This window comes from Megalobrama amblycephala, linkage group LG20, assembly GCF_018812025.1.
Source record: "Megalobrama amblycephala isolate DHTTF-2021 linkage group LG20, ASM1881202v1, whole genome shotgun sequence".
NCBI classification, from domain to species: domain Eukaryota; kingdom Metazoa; phylum Chordata; class Actinopteri; order Cypriniformes; family Xenocyprididae; genus Megalobrama; species Megalobrama amblycephala.
Window position 1 is genome coordinate 6612113 of NC_063063.1, and position 19157 is coordinate 6631269.

General features: G+C 37.5%; 1 protein-coding gene across 1 annotated transcript in view; it reads left to right on the plus strand.

Moving 5' to 3' along the window:
* The first annotated feature begins 4768 nt into the window (after window positions 1-4768).
* phyhiplb (phytanoyl-CoA 2-hydroxylase interacting protein-like b) overlaps window positions 4769-19157 on the plus strand; it is a 47831-nt gene continuing 33442 nt past the window's right edge. The window contains 1 exon segment of the mRNA XM_048170726.1: window positions 4769-5063. Within this exon segment, the coding sequence (XP_048026683.1) occupies window positions 4955-5063 (109 nt within the window). The 5' untranslated portion in view covers window positions 4769-4954.

Consider the following 19157-nt stretch of genomic DNA (forward strand, 5'->3'; position numbering starts at 1 on the left):
ACACAGTTAATTAAAACATTTGGATATTTCCCATTTAGTGTTTATTTCACTGTATGTTCATTATACTTCTTTTATTATGCACTGATTACAATACAACCATAGATTTCACCTATTCAGAGAGAAGTATATGAGAGATCCAGCGGTTTATCCTCTCTTTTACCAGAGTCAAAGTTATTTGGTTGATAAAGTGTACCAGAATACCAATGGGACAACAAGAAAGCAGACGGGCTGTAATCTTGTTACATAACAAAACATTTAATTCACTTCACTTCATTCACCGTTAATCCGTTCTGTGTTCACCGTGTGCCCAGGAGAAGAATAAACACTTGTAGCTTTCCTCTAGGCTCACAAGATAACACTTTAGATAATACTTTCAGTATTAGATTCCAGTTTGAGATTATGTTACACATTACATGGTACATTACATTACAGGCTTAAGGGTGAGTAGATGATGACAGAATTTTCATTTTTTGGGTGTGTACTATTCCTCTAATGAAGAACCGAATGTTCAGGGTGAACAAATGCTTAAGCTTTATTGACAGCATCTGTGGCATGTTGTCAATTACCACAGAAAGGTATTTCCTTCTTCCCTCAATTCATAAATGTTTTTTTTAAATGCACTAAAGGCATATTTACCCCAAGCCCAAATCATTTTTGTTTCACCCAGAGATAAAATAAAAGGACCAATCAATGAAGTATAAGGAAATTAGTTAATTGCTCTAACAAGTAAAAAATTCGATGTGCTAAAGCATTCGTGTTGACAGTCCTAAGAAAGGTGCAGAGAAAATTTTGTTAATCAGCACCATGTCTTGTATAGGTGTGAAATTTGCTTTGTATCTGGCATGACAAATATTCATATTGGTCTTAACTGACAAATATACAACATATAGGCTACAACAATGATTTTCATGAAACTGCTCTGAGGACACGAAGGCTGAGGATCCAAATGCAGTATTTATTGAAAGGGTAATACACATTTGTTGTCCAAAACCAGGAAATAGTCATGCACAAACAAAACAACCCAAACAATACCTGAGTACAGGCAGTGCAGCCAACTGCTTTCAATTGAAAGTAGCTAAATCTGATCGCTAAATGTCACTAGATGACGTCATAATGGCGATTTCACAGATTTATATAAATATAAATATATATCAGTGAGCAATATAACAATCTAGATAAGGTTTGTCCAAGAAGTTGGTAGATTTGTCACTAGGCTTTTGAAAAAAGTCTCAAAAGGGGTGAGGGAGTCGCTAAATCTAGTGACAAAATAGCTCAATTGGCAACACTGAGTACAAGGCTGAGGCAAACAGAGAAATCCGAATGAACAGGCAGAGAATCAAAAGAACCAAGACACGGGAGAAACCAAATACAATGGCTTAGAAATGCAGTAGACATATACATGACTTAGCAAAGAATGACTAAATTGACAAGGCTTATAAAGGATGAGCTAATGAGGCTAATGAGTAACAGCTGTAGACAATCAGTGATGATGAAACAGGGCAGAGGATTATGGGGAATGTAGTCTTTGATGGAATGGCAAAAGTCTGACAACGATGACGTTTTTTTGTGCGCGGAGCCTACCTGGTTGCAGAAAATGACAGTTGAGCAGTAGCAGTCTATGGAAGCCACGAAATAAAAGAATAAAAAAGTTAATTTCGAGTTTATATCTCACAATTCTGACTTTTATTTCTCGCAAATCTGAGTTTATATCTCACATTTCTTACAAAGAAAAACAGAATTGTGAGATATACTCGTTATTCTCTTTTCTGAATTGCAATTTATCCAGCAATTCTGATTTTTCCCCCTCAGAATTGTGAAATAAACTCACAATTGCGAGTTATAAAATCCGAACTGGGAGTAATAAACATGCAAATGCAAGGAAAAAAGTCAGAATTGTGAAATAAAAATTTTATAGACTATGTTTAAAAGTTATCTATGTAAAATGTTATAGGTTTAAATATTATTTCATGCTGTAACTGCTATGTATGTATGTCCTCTGAACTGCATATGTGAATATTATGTAGACTTACCGTTTACATCAAATTCCTACTTTAATAGTAGACTAATCCTTGCAGGTGTCATCAGTCCAGTCTGTGAAACGTCTCCGTTTAGCTTCAAAGGACGTTTTCAACGATGGTTTTCTTTAAAAATGGAGACTATATTTTTAGCATTCCGATTCCAACATCCTGAGGCACAACAAAACATTTTTCTCGTATTGCTACCGCTATTTTTCTGCAACCACTATGCGCGCGCAGCTGCAAGTGACGTAATTGTGACGTCTGCTCCAAAGGGGTCTATTGTTCTCGGTTTTGATTTGCCTAGTACGGAGCCCCGGACATGACATGCATGAAAAAATATAGGCTAAATCGTGCGCACGATTTACTAATTCATTCCCTCGATTTACTAAAACGTGCGCACGATTTACTATTTTGTTCCCTCGATTTATAAATGATGCATGATTTATAAATCGAGGGAACGAAATAGTAAATCATGCACACGTTTTAGTAAATCGTGCACACAACTTAGTAAATCGAGGGATCGAATTAGTAAATTGTGCACACAATATTCTTGCATGTCATGTGCGGGGCTTCGTAGCCTAGCAATGTTGTAGGAATGCTGATCGTGTGTGTGTGTATTTTAGTCTGCTTGTCAATGTTCCCTTGTGAAAAAAAAGTACTTATAATATACTTTGAAAGAAGACACAGATATACTTCAAGCTAAATCAAAGAATGAACTGGTGCAACATAATTTCCATCAAAATCAGGCCAAAACAAAGTTCTTTTGGAGTTTGATTTGGGACCTGGAGGGGCCTCCAGTCGGTAAACACCCTTGCACTAGCATTGGTCCATAGCAATGATGTAATAGATGTGCACTGAGGCTCAGCCTTCCTTGATGTAGAAATCTTCTCCCGTTCATTTCTTCAGTTCAATCCGCAAGTAAAAACATGAATGCACTGGGGAGCCACTTTATAGTAGAAACTGAAGCTGTAGTTCTAATTGAAAGACACTGATTTTTCATGTTTAAAACTGTAAAGATGCTGCTTTAAAGCAATCTATTGTATAAAGTGCTGTTTAAATAAACATGATGTGACTTTACTGGAGTGCCGAATTGCAGAGCTGGTGCGAACATATCCACATCGAAAATTCTTTCTTAACTGCTGCTTTCTCATCCTTGTTATTTTTGTTGTGTGTTCCCTGACAGCAACATAGTGTCGGCCCAGATCCGGCCTGCATCTGGTCCATATGTAACCCACATGTACCAGATGTGGGCCGGATCTGGGCCACACTATGTTGCTGTCTGGGTTAATTTTTTTATTGAAAGGAAAGCATACAGCACACATTTACATTTTCACCTAAACTTCGCTCTCAGCAGGATGTTTGCTGGTCACTTATTTTGAACTTCTTTTTACAAGCGAGGAACAAAAATGAACTTCACCGGGAGTATATTGGGGCCTTTAAATTGGGTATTTGCAGAATTCAGAAAATCATGATATTAGCGACACCAGTGGCTGTTAAGAGAACTGCAGCCAGCAACTGTCACGCACACGTACTGTATATGCCACAATGTGGCGAAATTTTTATCCTTCTTTTTTGCATACTTTTTAAAAGTGTACTTAAAGGTCCCGTTTTTCGTGGTTTTTTGAAGCTTTGATTGTGTTTATAGTGTGCAATATAACATGTGTTCATGTTTCGCGTGCAAAAAAACACAGTATTTTTCACATAATTTACTTATCTGTATACCGCTGTTTCCACTGTCATAAAAACGGGCTGATGACTTCCTTGTTCTATGAAGTCCCTCCTTCAGAAATACGTAACGAGTTCTGATTGTGCCAGCGGTTCCTGTGTTGTGATTCGACAGCAGCTTAGCGAACTTGCCCGGAAAGGTCACGCCTCTTACCATAACGTGGAGATGCACGCGCTCAGTGTTATTGTAAACATGTCTTTAATTTTACCCTATCAATTTGAGCCGGAATCAGACCCGGTGATTGGACTGCGGGATGAAAATAACAGCGTTTCGACGACATGGCGACAAACACACTCTACAAACGCAACTCTTGTGTATTCCTGTGGGCGGAGGGTAGTCAAAAAACTGTTTTAGTGACGTCATTAAAGAAGGAAGTAGAGGGATGTAGTCCAAACTGGCCGTTCGATGTAGGCGACTTCTGTTAAATAAAATATCTCGCTTGGCATTGAACTTTGAGCTTTAAAATTTTACAGATTTTATTTATACTCTAACAACAACATTACACACTAACTAAAGTTTGAAACATGGGATCACGAAGAACGGGACCTTTAAGTGACACAGTCATGAAATTGTACTCTTATTATGTGACTTTTTTTCTTTAATATTATCTAAAAGTACAGTTCGTTAAAGCTGTTTTTTAAACGGTGACAATAAGTGCACTTTCAATACAATTAATTGCACTACTACATTTTCTCAAGGTTTTAAGTTGTTTTAGAAACTATTTTCACTTGCAAAGACAAAAAGGCTACACAAATGAATTGTCAAACTTGTGTGTGAAAAGTTACTCAATATGAATTACTTTATAGAACTGTTGTATACAGCAATATTACACTCATAATCACGCTGTTTTACTGAATATCAGCTGTGAACTACATCAAAATTACACAAAAAATACCATGATAATAGCGTATTAGTATTTCACAGTACTTGCACAGGTGCAGTGGCGCTGTGATATAAAGAGTGACCATATAAATATGAATATGGGAGTGTAATTACAGTAGAACACGTCACTGGAGAGAGGCTGCTCTTTGCCCTTGACTGTCGCAGGAGAGATCAGCTCTGATGGAGCGGCCGTGACGATGTGCTGACGTAGCCCTCATCAGCAGCACACTGTGGAAACCCGTGGGAGACAGAGAGAGCGCGGAGTGAAGATCTGTCCTGCGGCACTGCAGTCACTCTCACTGCCGGAATATCGTTCGCTACAAGCTCAATGATGGAGGTTCCACGCGTGGGACACAGTGTCAGCAGCCCCACGAGCCCGTGTGAGGACATGATAAAGAATCTCAGTCTGGACGCCATCCAGCTTTGTGAGAGAGAAGGTAAGAAGTGTTGCTTTTGTTAAATTCTCCCCCATTTGAACTGGAGAGGAGGATCAGTGTCATTTGAGCTTTCTAGACGGGGAAATATTTAAATGCATGCAAAATACAAAATGCAAATGCATTTAAGGCACAAGCTTTTAAAGATCCTGATGCACACTACAGAGAGGTGCGCGTGAGGTTGCTTAGCTATTCTGTCGTTTGGCTGGAGCTGAAATGTCATTTTTAATGCACGCAAAAGCAATCACAGAACTCACGTGCTGAAATGCACATATTTGCGCATTTTTGATGAATATTTTTAAGGCGCGTGCATTTAATGACTGATGCATACTATAGATTTGCATGGTTATTCTGTCATTTTTCTCAAGACAGCTTTGCATTTAAGCTCTCCAGACAAGGAAGCATTATTTTCATTATAAGACACGTCCGGAGTTTTGATGAATAACATATTTCCTAAGGCGCATGAATTTTGATATTTTGATATATTATATTCCTTTGGGTCACTGAAAGATGCATGTGCTCAGAGCATTAATATTCCATGCACATAAACGCTTGTTTCAATACTATGCTCCCGTAACGTTCAGCACCATGGACACGGTCATTGCGCGCGCACCATACTGAAACAATACCGGATTGCAGCTGCATGCATCTGAGGCAACCAGTGAGCAATTCACTCACATCGTAATGAAACAGCAAAATGTTAAGTCGATCCACACACTGAATATGCTGATTCATCTGGGTGACACACTGTGCTGTACAATGTCATATGTGTGTATGTCTACTACTGTAAGTTCACAATTAGCGGTTATGGACAGGGTTTACATGGGTGTATCCGAGTGCATGCGTTTCTAGGCATACCTAGTCACTGATTTTACAGAGAAAACTCTCTTGCCTTGTGCTGCTCTGGAAAAGCAGTCTATGTAAATATAATACATAAGCTGAGGATTGTAATATTAAAATACAAAGTATGTCATATTTAAGCACAAGAGTATCATTTTTTTTCCCCTCTGTATCACAATGGCAGAATATTTTGTATTTTGTAATCAATTTTTTTTTTTTTTTTTTTTTGGCCAAGCCAATTAATTGTCCAATATCTGGTCATTTTTACATTACGGATGTGTGTTAGTTTCACAAACTAGTGACATTCTTGTCAATGGATAAAGAGTAAATATTCAAAGCAAGTCAAAAAAAAAGTCCCCCTGTAGTCAATAATTGTATCCCTTAAAACTCATCTTTTATCACCAAAATTACATATTTAAATGTATTTTTCTTGTGAAAAAAAAAAAAATCTTAATGCCTTAAAGGATTAGTTCACTTTCAAACTAAAATTTTCTGACCCCCATATCATCCAAGATGTTCATGTCTTTCTTTCTTCAGTCGAAAAGAAATTAAGGTTTTTGATGAAAACATTCCAGGATTTTTCTCCATATTCTCCATCGCCCAAACGGTTGAAGGTCAAAATTACAGTTTCATTGCAGCTTCAAAACGTTCTACACGATCCCAGGCAAGGAATAAGGGTCATATCTAGTGAAACCATCGCTCATTTTCTAAAAAAAAAAACCAAACAAACAAAAAAATTATATAAGTTTCAACAATAAATGCTCATCTTGAACTAGCTCTCTTCTTCTTCTTCTCTATTAGAATTCCAGCAGTGTAGATGCTGCTAAGTGTATTACAGGTTAAAGTTTAAACTAATTGTTATATACTTGCACTAGCATATTGTATATGACAATTTAGTTCAAACTTTGACCTGTGGAGGGCAGTAATACACTTAGCAGCGTCTACACTGCTGGAATTCTAATAGAGAAGAAGAAGAAGAAGAGAGCTAGTTCAAGATGAGCATTTATGGTTAAAATGTATAAAATTAAAAAAAAAAAATAGAAAATGAGCGATGGTTTCTCTAGATAAGACCCTTATTTCTTGTCTAGGACTGCTGTAAACTGTAATTTTGACCTTCAACCATTTGGAGGCCATTGAAGTCCACTATATGGAGAAAAATCCTGGAATGTTTTCATTAAAAACCTTAATTTCTTTTCGACTGAAGAAAGAAAGACACGAACATCTTGGATGACATGGGGGTGAGTAAATTATCAGGAAATTTTAATTTGAAAGTGTACTAATTCTTTAATATAGCTTGAATGTAACTCTACACCCTTGCTTCATTTTTTATACGCGTATCTATGAATATGATAAATAGCCCCGCCTCCACTCACTCACACGAGCTCAGACTAAATCCACTCGGTCAACTTACTGAGGTAAACGCTGCACAACGTCACACACATAACAGTAATTAATATGACTACTAGCGTTTTGCTTGACTACGTTATCAAGCAGCTAATAATGCGTTTCACAATTGTTACACAAACCATGTTCACATTCACAAGTCAGACAGCTGCCTTCTAACAATAAGTATCCTTAGAAACGCTTTGACCACCTCAGAACGTCAGTGGAGAAAGGCATATATAGTTCATCATAACATCGTAATATGCATCATACACCCACCATATTGCTAAATCTACTCGATTTTTCATATCAACAGAAAAATATACCGGGATAACCTTCTTTTGAGAGTCCCTTGTGCGGTCAGTTAACGATACGCTAAAGCCCACCGGCACATCGACGTGATTGGTTACAAGGTAGTTTGTGACGTCAGAAACACAAGCGATTTCATAACGCGGGTTTGAGACTGCCTTTAGATCACTGCAGTTTTAAAGAGAAAAAACTCAGCAATGGTTTTGATTTATGAATTTGCACATGGTTTGTATTAAAGAATGTTAAAAACACCAGATAGACATATGAACAACATTAAAAACTTGATTTTCACCACAGGGGGACTTTAAATTCAGAAAACCCTAATCGGTTGACCACTAATAATCAGTACAAATGCAAGAAACTAGATGGTTATTATATCGATTATATCAAATCTACAGATTTCAGGGGACTTGTTTAGCATCAGTCTCTCAGCGCTAAAGCAAAGAACATGCTTTGTGCGAGCTGATCGAAATTTCCTAAGAGGTCTGTTTTATATTCTGTACCAGCACTGTGCAGAGGAACTCGAAGTCCCTTCAGCCATGCTGTCACAAGACAGAGAGAGACAAACAAAGAGAGAACGTTCTTATTGACACGGTCCACGCAGTGTAGCGTCGATGCTGTCACAGTCCTTTGAATGATATAATGGGTGTGGACACACAACTCTATTGTTTTAAAAGACTTTATCAAATAGTCGTTCTTATGGACAGTGTCGAGCTTTTGAAATGTGCTCTATGTTCCTTCACAATGCTTTCCAACAGAATAGATATCATTTAGATGCTATTATTTGCACTAGATATTCTAAAGCACATGGACAGAATCACAGAATCTAATCTGATTGGTTAATGGATGTTGGAGAAAACTGTGCACAGATGTGGGCCAAGAAGGAACATGACGAGAATATGATGAACATTACTGAGTCACATTGGGTACGTTCTGTTCCGACCCATCTGTCCCCTGAGTTTTATACTTCTCAGCGTGCCATATAAACACTCCAACACCTCCCCTCTCCATTTGTGTTGGCATAATAATGGACATCTGTGTCAGAGATTAGAGGAAAGGCTAACCAAGTTAAGAAGTAAACATATTCCAACTTTAGGTTGTCCATTTTAAGAAGAACTTTTTCAAATAATTTCATTGGAAAAGATTAATGCTGTACTGCAGAAATCGTGTTTTTCATCTCCTAGGCTCAACGTATCATGGCTATAACCGCAATAGACACTGGGGACCACAATAAGGAAACGATTCCCATCATTATTCAGATCAGTGGTCAACAAATATGGGGTTTTCAGTGTCTGATTAACTGTAATCCTAAATATGTGGTTACAGCCTTGTAAAGTACCAATTTATTTATTGTTAATAACCCTAAGCCAAACTCAAACTCAAAGCACTATGTTATTTCAACCCCATCACATTAAGATTTTACATTTATACACTTATTATTTGTATAGACCTAGTAATCTCTGGTGTTTTCACTCATTTTCAACATGTATTTTAATGAATTTCACATTATAATTGAAAATAATATAATAACTAATTCTTTTTCAACATATTTCCTGCCAAACCTGTTATATTAAAATGTTTTACTGAGTACCGGGTTGAAGATCAGCGAGTAAACAAAACATTCTTAGCTAGCAAATATTATTTATGATAGCCAGAAAAGTCCATAAAAAATAAAGCCCAATGTACCATGCTAATATGACATGAGAGTAATTTTCTATATTGACTTTTCATAGATGTTTTACCTATATTTTGAATTAACTTAACAGGAAAGGTACTGGTCATTTTATGTGAGGATATTTTTTTTTTTCTATAGATTTATTTCTTGCAGTGTAATATTTATATTCATCTTTTGGTTTGTGCTAAAAAAAATAAAGCAGTTTTACTGGGGGAAAAAAAGATCTTTAATTTTCATTAAAAGCTAAATTTAGGATTAGTCTTTTTTCCACCATTTATAATATAAATGTAATGCCCATTAAAATTTTAATTTCCCCATTAAAATGTAATGCTGATGAATGGGGATATGCAAATTGCCGTCTATGCATCTATCAAACAATGTAAATAAAGTCAGTATCCTCTTAATTCAGTCATTGTGAAGCAAATAGCATCATTTTCCTGAGAATGACTCAGGTGTTCATTTTGGTGTTCAAACCAATTTATGACCTTCTTGTTAATGCTGGGTGCCAATGTGGTAAGTTCCTCCTTTACTATGATTTAGTAGGAATGAGACCATATTTCCATTATGTAATCGTTGTGAAACTGCAGATGCACTCAAAGCAAGCTTTTGCTTCTTAACCACAGAATACTCTAAGGACAGGCATCCATTTGTGAAAAGATAAAAATGGACGAGCCGCCCCTGTGCTGCGGGACTCCTTGATAAGCATGCATTAAAGGGGGGCGTTTCTTCCCCCTCGGGGCAGGCCTCAGATGGGTAGTCCTTTGTGTGAGGCCTACAGGAGCCTGACAGTGCTAACTCACTACCCCTGTCTGAATATACAGCTTTGGCCAGCTGTGTATGGGGGGACTGGCTCCAGAACAGGGGCCACCATCTGCCAAGCCCGCCTGCTAGTGAAAGAAGCGATTTAACATGGCCATCAATTTGCTAATTGTGTCCACTGTGCACATAGCACAGCAAAACAACAACAAAGCAGATGTAGATCAGACAAATAATGGAGCTGATTCATGATTATTAGCCAATTCTCAGCTGAACATACTCCTAAAGACAATCATGCAGTTAAAATAAGTGGCATTTGGGGCAAAAAGTGTCAGCTGAGTGTAAACTATTTTGGATTATATCTAAATGCACTATATGGACAAAAGTATTGGGACACCTGACCATTACACCAACAGGGACTTTAATGACATTGCATTCTAAATACATAGACAGTAATATGGAGTTGGTCCCCCTTTTGCAGCTACAGTATAACAGCATTCTCTCTTATGGGAAGGCTTTTAGAGTGTTTCTATGGGAATTTTTGCCCGTTCATCCAGCAGAGCATTTGTGAGGTCAAGCACTGATGTTGGACGAGAATGCCTGGCTCGCAATCTCCGTTCCAGTTCATCCCAAAGCTGTTAAATGGGGTAGAGGTCAGGGCTCTGTGTGGGCCAGTCAAGTTTTTCATAGACCTTGCTTTGTGCACTGGGGCACAGTCATGCTGGGATAGAAAAGGGCCTTCCTCAAACTGTTCCCTTAAAGTTGGGAGCATAGCATCGTCCAAAAGAAATGTCTTGGTATGCTGAAGCATTAAAGAGTTAGTTCACCCAAAAATGAAAATTCTGTCATTAATTACTCACTCTCATGTCGTCCCAAACCTGTAAGACCTTTGTTCATCTTCAGAACACAAATTAAGATATTTTTGAGTGGTTTAAGATATTTATAATGAGTTTCCGTTTTGACGTAGAGGCTGGAAGCACTGAATGTATTCACAGTAGGAAAATGACACACAAGTGAAGATATTGTTGAATCAAGTCATTTTTGTTTTGTTTTTGCGCACAAAAAGTATTCTTGTCGCTTCATAAAATTAAGGTTGAACCACTGCAGTCACATGGACTATTTTAATGATGTCTTTAGTACCTTTCTGGACCTTGAAAGTGGTGGTTAAATTGCTGTCTATGGAGGAGTCAGATATTCTCGGATTTCATCAAAAATACCTTAATTTGTGCTCCAAAGATGAGCAAAGGTCTTACGCCTTCGGAACAACACGAGGGTGAGTAATTAATGATAGAATTTTCACTTTTGGGTGAACTAAATGTAACGCAGTTCGTAGATGTGGGAAGAAGGAGGCGGGAACCGGCGAACATTCAACAAAACTTTAATTCAAAATAAACAAAGAACAAAACAAAAGTAATGTTATTACACAAACATAATAAAACATAAAATAAAGTCCAGGCCTGGTCCTCTCTCGTCCTTCACGGTCGTCGCTCCTCCTTTTATGCTCCCGGAGCTCCTCCGTGAGAGACTCAAGGCCGGTGGCCTCCCAGGTGATGCTCGTTATCACTTGCGTCACCGGCCTCGCGCCGTTCCCTCACGGCTCTCGCCCGCCCTGGTCGCCACACTAACCCTTTAAGATTTCAGGAAGGGGCCTAGCCCAACTCCTGAAAAACAGCCCCACACCATTATCCCTCCTCCACTAAACTTTACAGTTGGCAAAATGCAGTTAGGCAGGTGACGTTCTCCTGGCATCCACTAAACCCAGAACTGCCCACCAGACTGCCAAACAGAGAAGCGTGATTCGTCACTCCACAGAACGCTGCTCCAGAGTCCAGTGGTGGCATGCTTTACATGTGCCATCCAACACTTGGCATTGTACTTGGTGATGTGAGGCTTGAATGCATCTGCTCAGCCATGAAAACCCATTTCATGAAGCTCCCGCTGCACAGTTTTTGTGCTGATATTAATGCCAGTAGAAGTTTGGAACTCTTCAGCTATTGAAGCAGCAGAACATTGGCAACTTTCATGCGCCTCAACATGAACCCCGCTCTGTGACTTTATGTGGTCTTCCTCTCCAATTAATACCACTTGGAATATCTAACAGGGATGAAATTTCATGAACTGACTAATTGCATCCTATCACAGTACCACGTTTGAATTCAGTGAGCTCTTCAGAACAACAAATTTTTTTCCACAAATGTTTGTTAATGCAGATTGTATGGCTAGGTACTTGATTTTTACACCTATGGCAATGGGTCTGATTGAAACACCTGAATTCAAGAACTTCTCTTTGGCCAGAAATATGTTCCGTAGGTCAAATATGGACTACTGTCTGGCTGATGTAACATCAAAAGGAGTCTATGAGAGTATGTATAGAAAGTTCAAAATCGAGGACTCTTTGACCAGAAATATGGACTACTGTATGGCTGATGTAACATCAGAAGAAATCCATGAGAATTTGTTGTAAGTTATCCTTTGAGGACTCTTTGGTCAGAAATACTGTAGGTCAAATTTGCACAGCCTTCTGGCTTATGTAATATAACAAGTTTGTCTATCATTATTTACTCACTTTGGTGTTGTTCTAATGCCGTATGACCTTCCTTTTTCAGAACACAAAATTAAAAAAAAAAAAAAAAATCCCCTGTTCATGCTGGCCAGGATTTGGCTAAATAATAAATATAGGGTATTTTTCCCCAACAAACTCTATTGTATGCCTTTAGAACACTTGGGAAATACTACACGAGATGTATGGGATCATTCTGGGATCATACATTAGCATCTTTATTGTTAAAGCTTAAAGGTAGTCACTATTCACTGCTATTATATTGATGAGCACAAACATTTTTCAAAATTTCTCCTTTTGTGGTCTGAAAAAGAATGGTCATAAGACATTAGGACAACACCAGGGTGAGTAAATAATGACTGCATTTTCTTTTTTTTGGGTGAATTTCCTTTAAATGGTTGATGTAAACATGATTTGCTACTTGCTATTGCTATAAATAAGCAAGTGGTAACAGGGAGAGGGACATTATAGGGAGCATTTGATTGGGGGGAGAGGCCGAAGACCTCCAAATATGATTCCTAAAATATAAAGGCAGCTAAATAGCCTACATCTATGTATAAAAACCCATTGAGAAAAATATGTTGTTTCCATAATTAAATAATGGGATTTGTTGTCACAGCATTAAAGGGGTGGTTCAGTGTTTTTTTCTAGGCTTGATTGTGTTTTTGGGGCACAGTTTAACATGTCTTAAGGCTTCGTTTTTTTGAAAACGCTGTATTTTTCATATATTTTACCTTTATTCTACACCTCTGTTTCCACTGTCATATGAACGGCTTGTTTGAGTTCCTGCTTCTATGAAGCTGCTCCCTCCGAAATACGCAATGTGCTCAGATTGGTTAGCAGGTTGGTAGCTGGACCAGTGTATCGTGATTCGCTGAAGCGTCCGGAAACGCCACGCCCTTTACCATCCGTTGCTTCAGTGAAAATGTAAATAATGGCGCCTATATTGCTGTATCAAACTGAGCCCAAATTAGACCCAGATGAAGAGGGTCAAGCAGAACCTCTGCAATTGTGGCTTTTAAAGGACGTTTATGAATGGTATTTTATTTAGTATTTGTGTCAAAGTGTTTAGATATGCTGTCACTGCTGTTTGTTAGCTTTCAATATACAGTTTTATCCTGATTAAAGCTTTACTGAAGCTGAATACTTGACTGAGTAGTAGCATTTTTGTAAAGGTAGCGTTTAATTTATAGCATGAACAATTGTTTGTCTATGAACAGAGAGGTTTGTTGGTGTTTGTAGAATTTAGCTAATTTAGCTAGCGAAGCAAAAACGAGTTGCTCTTTGTATATGTCCTTGATGCAACCAAAAATAGCAACAGAATTATACGTTTAAAAGACATGTACAAATAATAAAACGTACTTACAGTTTGAAGCCAATAAACAGCAGCTTCTGCTTTTAAAGTTGGAACTGCTTCATCTTTCAGTAATAGCCTTTGTGCAAATCCAGCATTGAACTCGTGTAGATTCTGGAAGCTATCTTCCGCGCCGCATCCAGTGTAGAAAATATCACAGATTATAACGGGTTCTATTATCTTTTGACGCGTCACGCCGCTCGCGGCCGGTGTACACAACACTTCCGCTTTCATTATGCTGCGCCACATGGCCTCGCCCACTTTGTTGCGTGTTCCACAGGGAGTGTTTTGCAGGGTTTATGATGTCACCAACCCGGGAAGAAGCTCGTTGTAGTCCAAACCGGTCGTTTTTGTAGGCATTAAACTGCCATAACTTTAAAAGACAATATCTCTGTTTGCATTGAACTTTCAGCGCTGTAACTTTGCAGATACTGTTTATGCTCAAGCAGCAACATTACACACTAACTAAAGTTAAAAAAGTGAATCGCATTGAACCACCCCTTTAAGCCAAAATAGATATAGACCAAAAAGTCACAAAATTCCAATTTTAAACTTCTAATAAAAGCTCAAGACCATGCCCTTCAGCTCAAACTTTGTATGTTTTTCCATCACCTCATGCACAAACATCACACCAAAAGAAACACCATGCCAGGCTTGCTTTTCTCAGATCACATCTCTTCTCTGTGGTGTTATATAGCTGGCATCACAGTTTCACACTGTGTGTGCTGTTCACAACTTATCTGTCTAGTGTTAAGTGTTAAATCAGTTACATGCCACATTGCTGCTCTATTAAGTCATGTGATTGTTCACTCTCGCTCTACATGATCCTTTTAGACAAGCTCATTGTTCACTCATGGATAAAGACTGAACATCAGCTATGTCCTCTCATCTGTAGACTCTCATCTGAGATGAGGTTTAGATAATCATGGCTGTTTTTGTATTGTTTGCATGTTTTGTTGACAGCGGTAATATATGAAATGGTCCCACTTTATATTAGGTGGTCTTAAAGGGATAGTTCACCCAAAAATAAAAATTGGATGTTTATCTGCTTACCCCCAGCGCATCCAAGATGTAGGTGACTTTGTTTCTTCAGTAGAACACAAAAGATGATTTTTAACTCCAACCGTTGTCGTCTGTCAGCCGTATAATGTGTGTCAATGGGAACTTCTTTTATAAGAGTAAATAAAACATGCTTAGACAAATCCAAATTAAACCCTGCGGCTCGTGACGACACACTGATGTCCTAAGACACGAAACGTTCGGTTTGTGCGAGAAACCGAACAGTATTTCTATCATTTTTTACCTCTAAAACACCACTATGTCCAACTGCGTTCAGCATTCGCTTAGTGAGGTCTGACCGCGCTCTGACAACGGAAGTGATGTCTAGCACTCATTGAAGTATAGAGGGTATGCATCGACGTCACTTTCCCGCCGAAAACGCGTTCCCTCAGTTGGACTGAGTGGTAAAAGAACCTGCTGCGTGACTGGATTTAATAGGGGAAACTGCGAAAACGCGAGTAAAACTAACGAATTACACTAAAGGTTGGGCTCAAAAGTGTTCCTTACAACTTGTCAAATAAACCTAATCCATGGATATTGACATGCAGCCAGGAGTCGTGTTTCCTGATATTTATATGTGCCTGATTTGACGGTGGGGAAATACATAAAGCAAATCTGCCTGTGAACGCTTTATATAACTACAATATAGGTAGGTTTAAATCCGCGTAATCACTTATATCAATGTTATATCGTCATATTGTCCAGCCCTAAAACATATATAGTTTTATAGTATAGTTTTTGTCAGTGTTGTTTATTTAAAAACACCCAATTATGCAGAATATAAGATGGTAAATATTTAATTAATGAGTTGTCAACATAATATATAACAATACAATATATACGGTATGATTTTAACGATTTTAAAATCCAACAATTTGACACAAAATGATAACTGCAAATCCATGTTTCTCTGCTGGAGTCGAGCTGTTTCTGTGAATTGCAGTGATCCATTTGCTTTTTTTTCTGTAGCTTTCGCAAGTTTTTAAATATATACCTCAGGTTTTGTGTCAAAGCTATTTATACAGTCAGTCGCAAAGCTCTTTTCCATTTTGGATGTGTTTTGTGTGTTTTTCGCGACATTCACGCTGAAAACCAATGCTGCCGCTCAGTCTTTTGCCACTCAGCGCGTGACCGCAGTTGTAACGGTCGACGGTGACATCACGTGCATACCCTCTATAAGCGCGAGACATCACTGCCGTTGTCAGAGCGCGATCAGACCTCACTAGACGAGTGCTGAATGGAACGCAGTTGGAAATAGTGGTGTACTAGAGGTAAAAAATGATATAAATACTGTTCGGTTTCTCGCACAAACCGATCGTTTCGTGTCTTAGGACATCAATGTGTCGTCATGAGCCGCAGGGTTTAATTTGGATTTGTCTAAGCAAGTTTTATTTACTCTTATAGTAGAAGTTCCCATTGACCCACATTATACGGCTGACAGACGGCAACGGTTGGAGTTAAAAATCATCATTTGTGTTCTACTGAAGAAACAAAGTCACTTACATCTTGGATGCCCTGGGGGTAAGCAGATAAACATCCAATTTTCATTTTTGGGTGAACTATCCCTTTAACTACTATGTTCTTACATCAAAAAATAAGTACAATGTACTTACCGTTTTCATATTGTATTGCAAAACACTTTTGCTGCCTCTCAGCGGCAGTGGAGCAAAGAAAAGGAGATTGATCTTTTTACGCTGGTAAGTTGTCATGTGTCAACCCAAAATAGGGAATTTACCTCATTTAATTTAATTTTAATGCTTAAAATACCATTTGATTTGTGCAGGCTGTAATTTAGCCATCTAATGTTTTCAGTTAAATACTAAAAAGATGCATTCTGTTCAATGTCTCTAGTGGTGTAAGCTGTAGGGCATATGACATGTGATAGCAGTTTTTGACGTGACTGACTCTGGTTCTAATCCGCCTTTTGCCAAACTCGCTCTTCTCCATTTTCCTATCACAAATCAGATATTATATTTAATAAAAGTGAAGAAAATATTTGAAAAGTTGAAATAAAGTGCCTAACAAATGTTTATAATAAAGTATTTATTGGGTTGGCAGTAGATTTGCTCCTCTCTGATTGGTTGCTGCCAACTCTCCGTTGCCCTAATTAGTTGCCCTGTGTCTCACCAGTTTGCCCGTTGACGTTGACGGTGACATTGCTCAAAAAACAGTAGAGCATTTCGCTAGCAATGCTAAGGTCGTGGGTTTGATTTCCAGGAAATGCATGAACTCAACAGATGAAAAAGGAATGCATACTTTGAATCCAGTGTAAGTTGCTTTGGATAAATATGTCTAAATGTCTAAATATGTGTCATATTCATAATTATGGATTTGATTCATGATGGATTTGCACCAAAATATGGCAGAGATTTTCTTCTCACTTTTAAAAGCTGACAAATCTATTTTCTAACTTCTAACTATACACACATAACAATTATATGGTTAATTGCATTTTATTATTTGCATACCGAGTGTTTTTCCTGCTGTCTACGGTCCATTTTCATTAACCTGATGACTCAAAAAACAGATTAGTAAATACTGAACAATATGTCTCTGATGATCTCTAAAAACAGATCAGTCTGTTGTGATGAGGACTGATAAGTGAAATTGACATTTCATTGCAAGAGCCATAACTGAAAATACTGCACAACATGCTGAGCTTTTCTGTCTTTTTTGAAGCTTTAATGCAATTAGTACATCCTTTAAAAATTCTAGTTTTGTGTATCCAGAGGAAAGGAAGTCAAACAGGTTCAAAACAACAATAGGGGTGAGTAAATGATGACAGAATTTTCATTTTTGGCTGAACAGCCAGCATAGTACAGTACTGTCAGAAAGAAAGTTGGTTTATATTGCATGGATTACAACGTATACGGAATGAGATCTAGACTGTTTAATATGATTATGTTATTATAAAAAACAAACCATGGGGTTAGGGAAATAAATTAAATCAGGCAATATAACTTGTTCTGGAGCTGGAAAGTCAAAAGAAAAACTGTTTCAGAGCTTTTTCGTCACTTTTTCGTCAAGCTAGATGAGACAACACACATTGCTTATTATATATAGCCTGATCATTAATGGAGAGAGAGAGAGAGAGAGAGAGAAAGAGAGAACTATGTAAAAAAACAAAAAACAATGGTTAAGCACAGTGCCACTGCCATTATAAAGCATATGAAATATCAGTCGGCAGAAACATACACCAGGTTTAACCTTGAATAAAGACACAATTAGAGCAAAAAAAAGCATTCGAAGAGGTTTTATGTTACCAAATACTAACCGAATGCACAACAGGGCCCAAAATAAACCAGTGGAGTATGACCTTCATGTTGAGGAAAACTTTGTCAGTGTTTGTGTGACATTGTGACTTATTAATTCATTTCTCAGTATGTCAGAGTTTCACAGCATTTCTATAAAACTCAACACTGTTGCTCACAAAAACACTTTTCTACATTTATCATGTCAGTTGCATATATACTTGCAGATAATATATTACTGAAATAACTGCCACTTGAAGAGAGAGCAGACTTTCATGACTGTTTCTTAAAAAGTTTTACTTTAAAGTACATTTCAAATTATTATGTTTTAATCTTGCTTTAACATGCTTAAAGTAGAAGTAAACATATTATGATGTGTTGGTTAAAATACTAAAACACATGTAAAGTACTTGATTATAAATGTAACTGTGGTGTGACATTTGATATTGCATTTACAGTTAATATGTTTTAAATTTACTTGATTGTGACTTACAAATATATTTAAGTACATGGCATACAAGTTTCAACAATCCAAAATGAAAAAAATCCCACACACTATCATCAGTACTTGCACATTTATCAAAAAGTTTCAGTCCCATGTCTTATATCAGGTATATACAAACAATTATTCAAACACAATCTCATTTAAAACAAGTTTCAACAGAAATTACATTAAAGTATTTTTAGTTTTAGTACCACATATTAAATGCTTGTCAGTATTTTCAGCAATCCACTTAAACAATATTTCAAAAACAATAGAAGTGAATATGAAATTACATACAAAGATGTACCAAAGTCCTGCTGAAGTGAGCCATAAAAAAGCGTTGTGTAATTTAACTAATTGAATTTAAATATACATTTATGAATTTAAATATGTTTTCATGTGATTGTATAAAACATGCAATTAAGT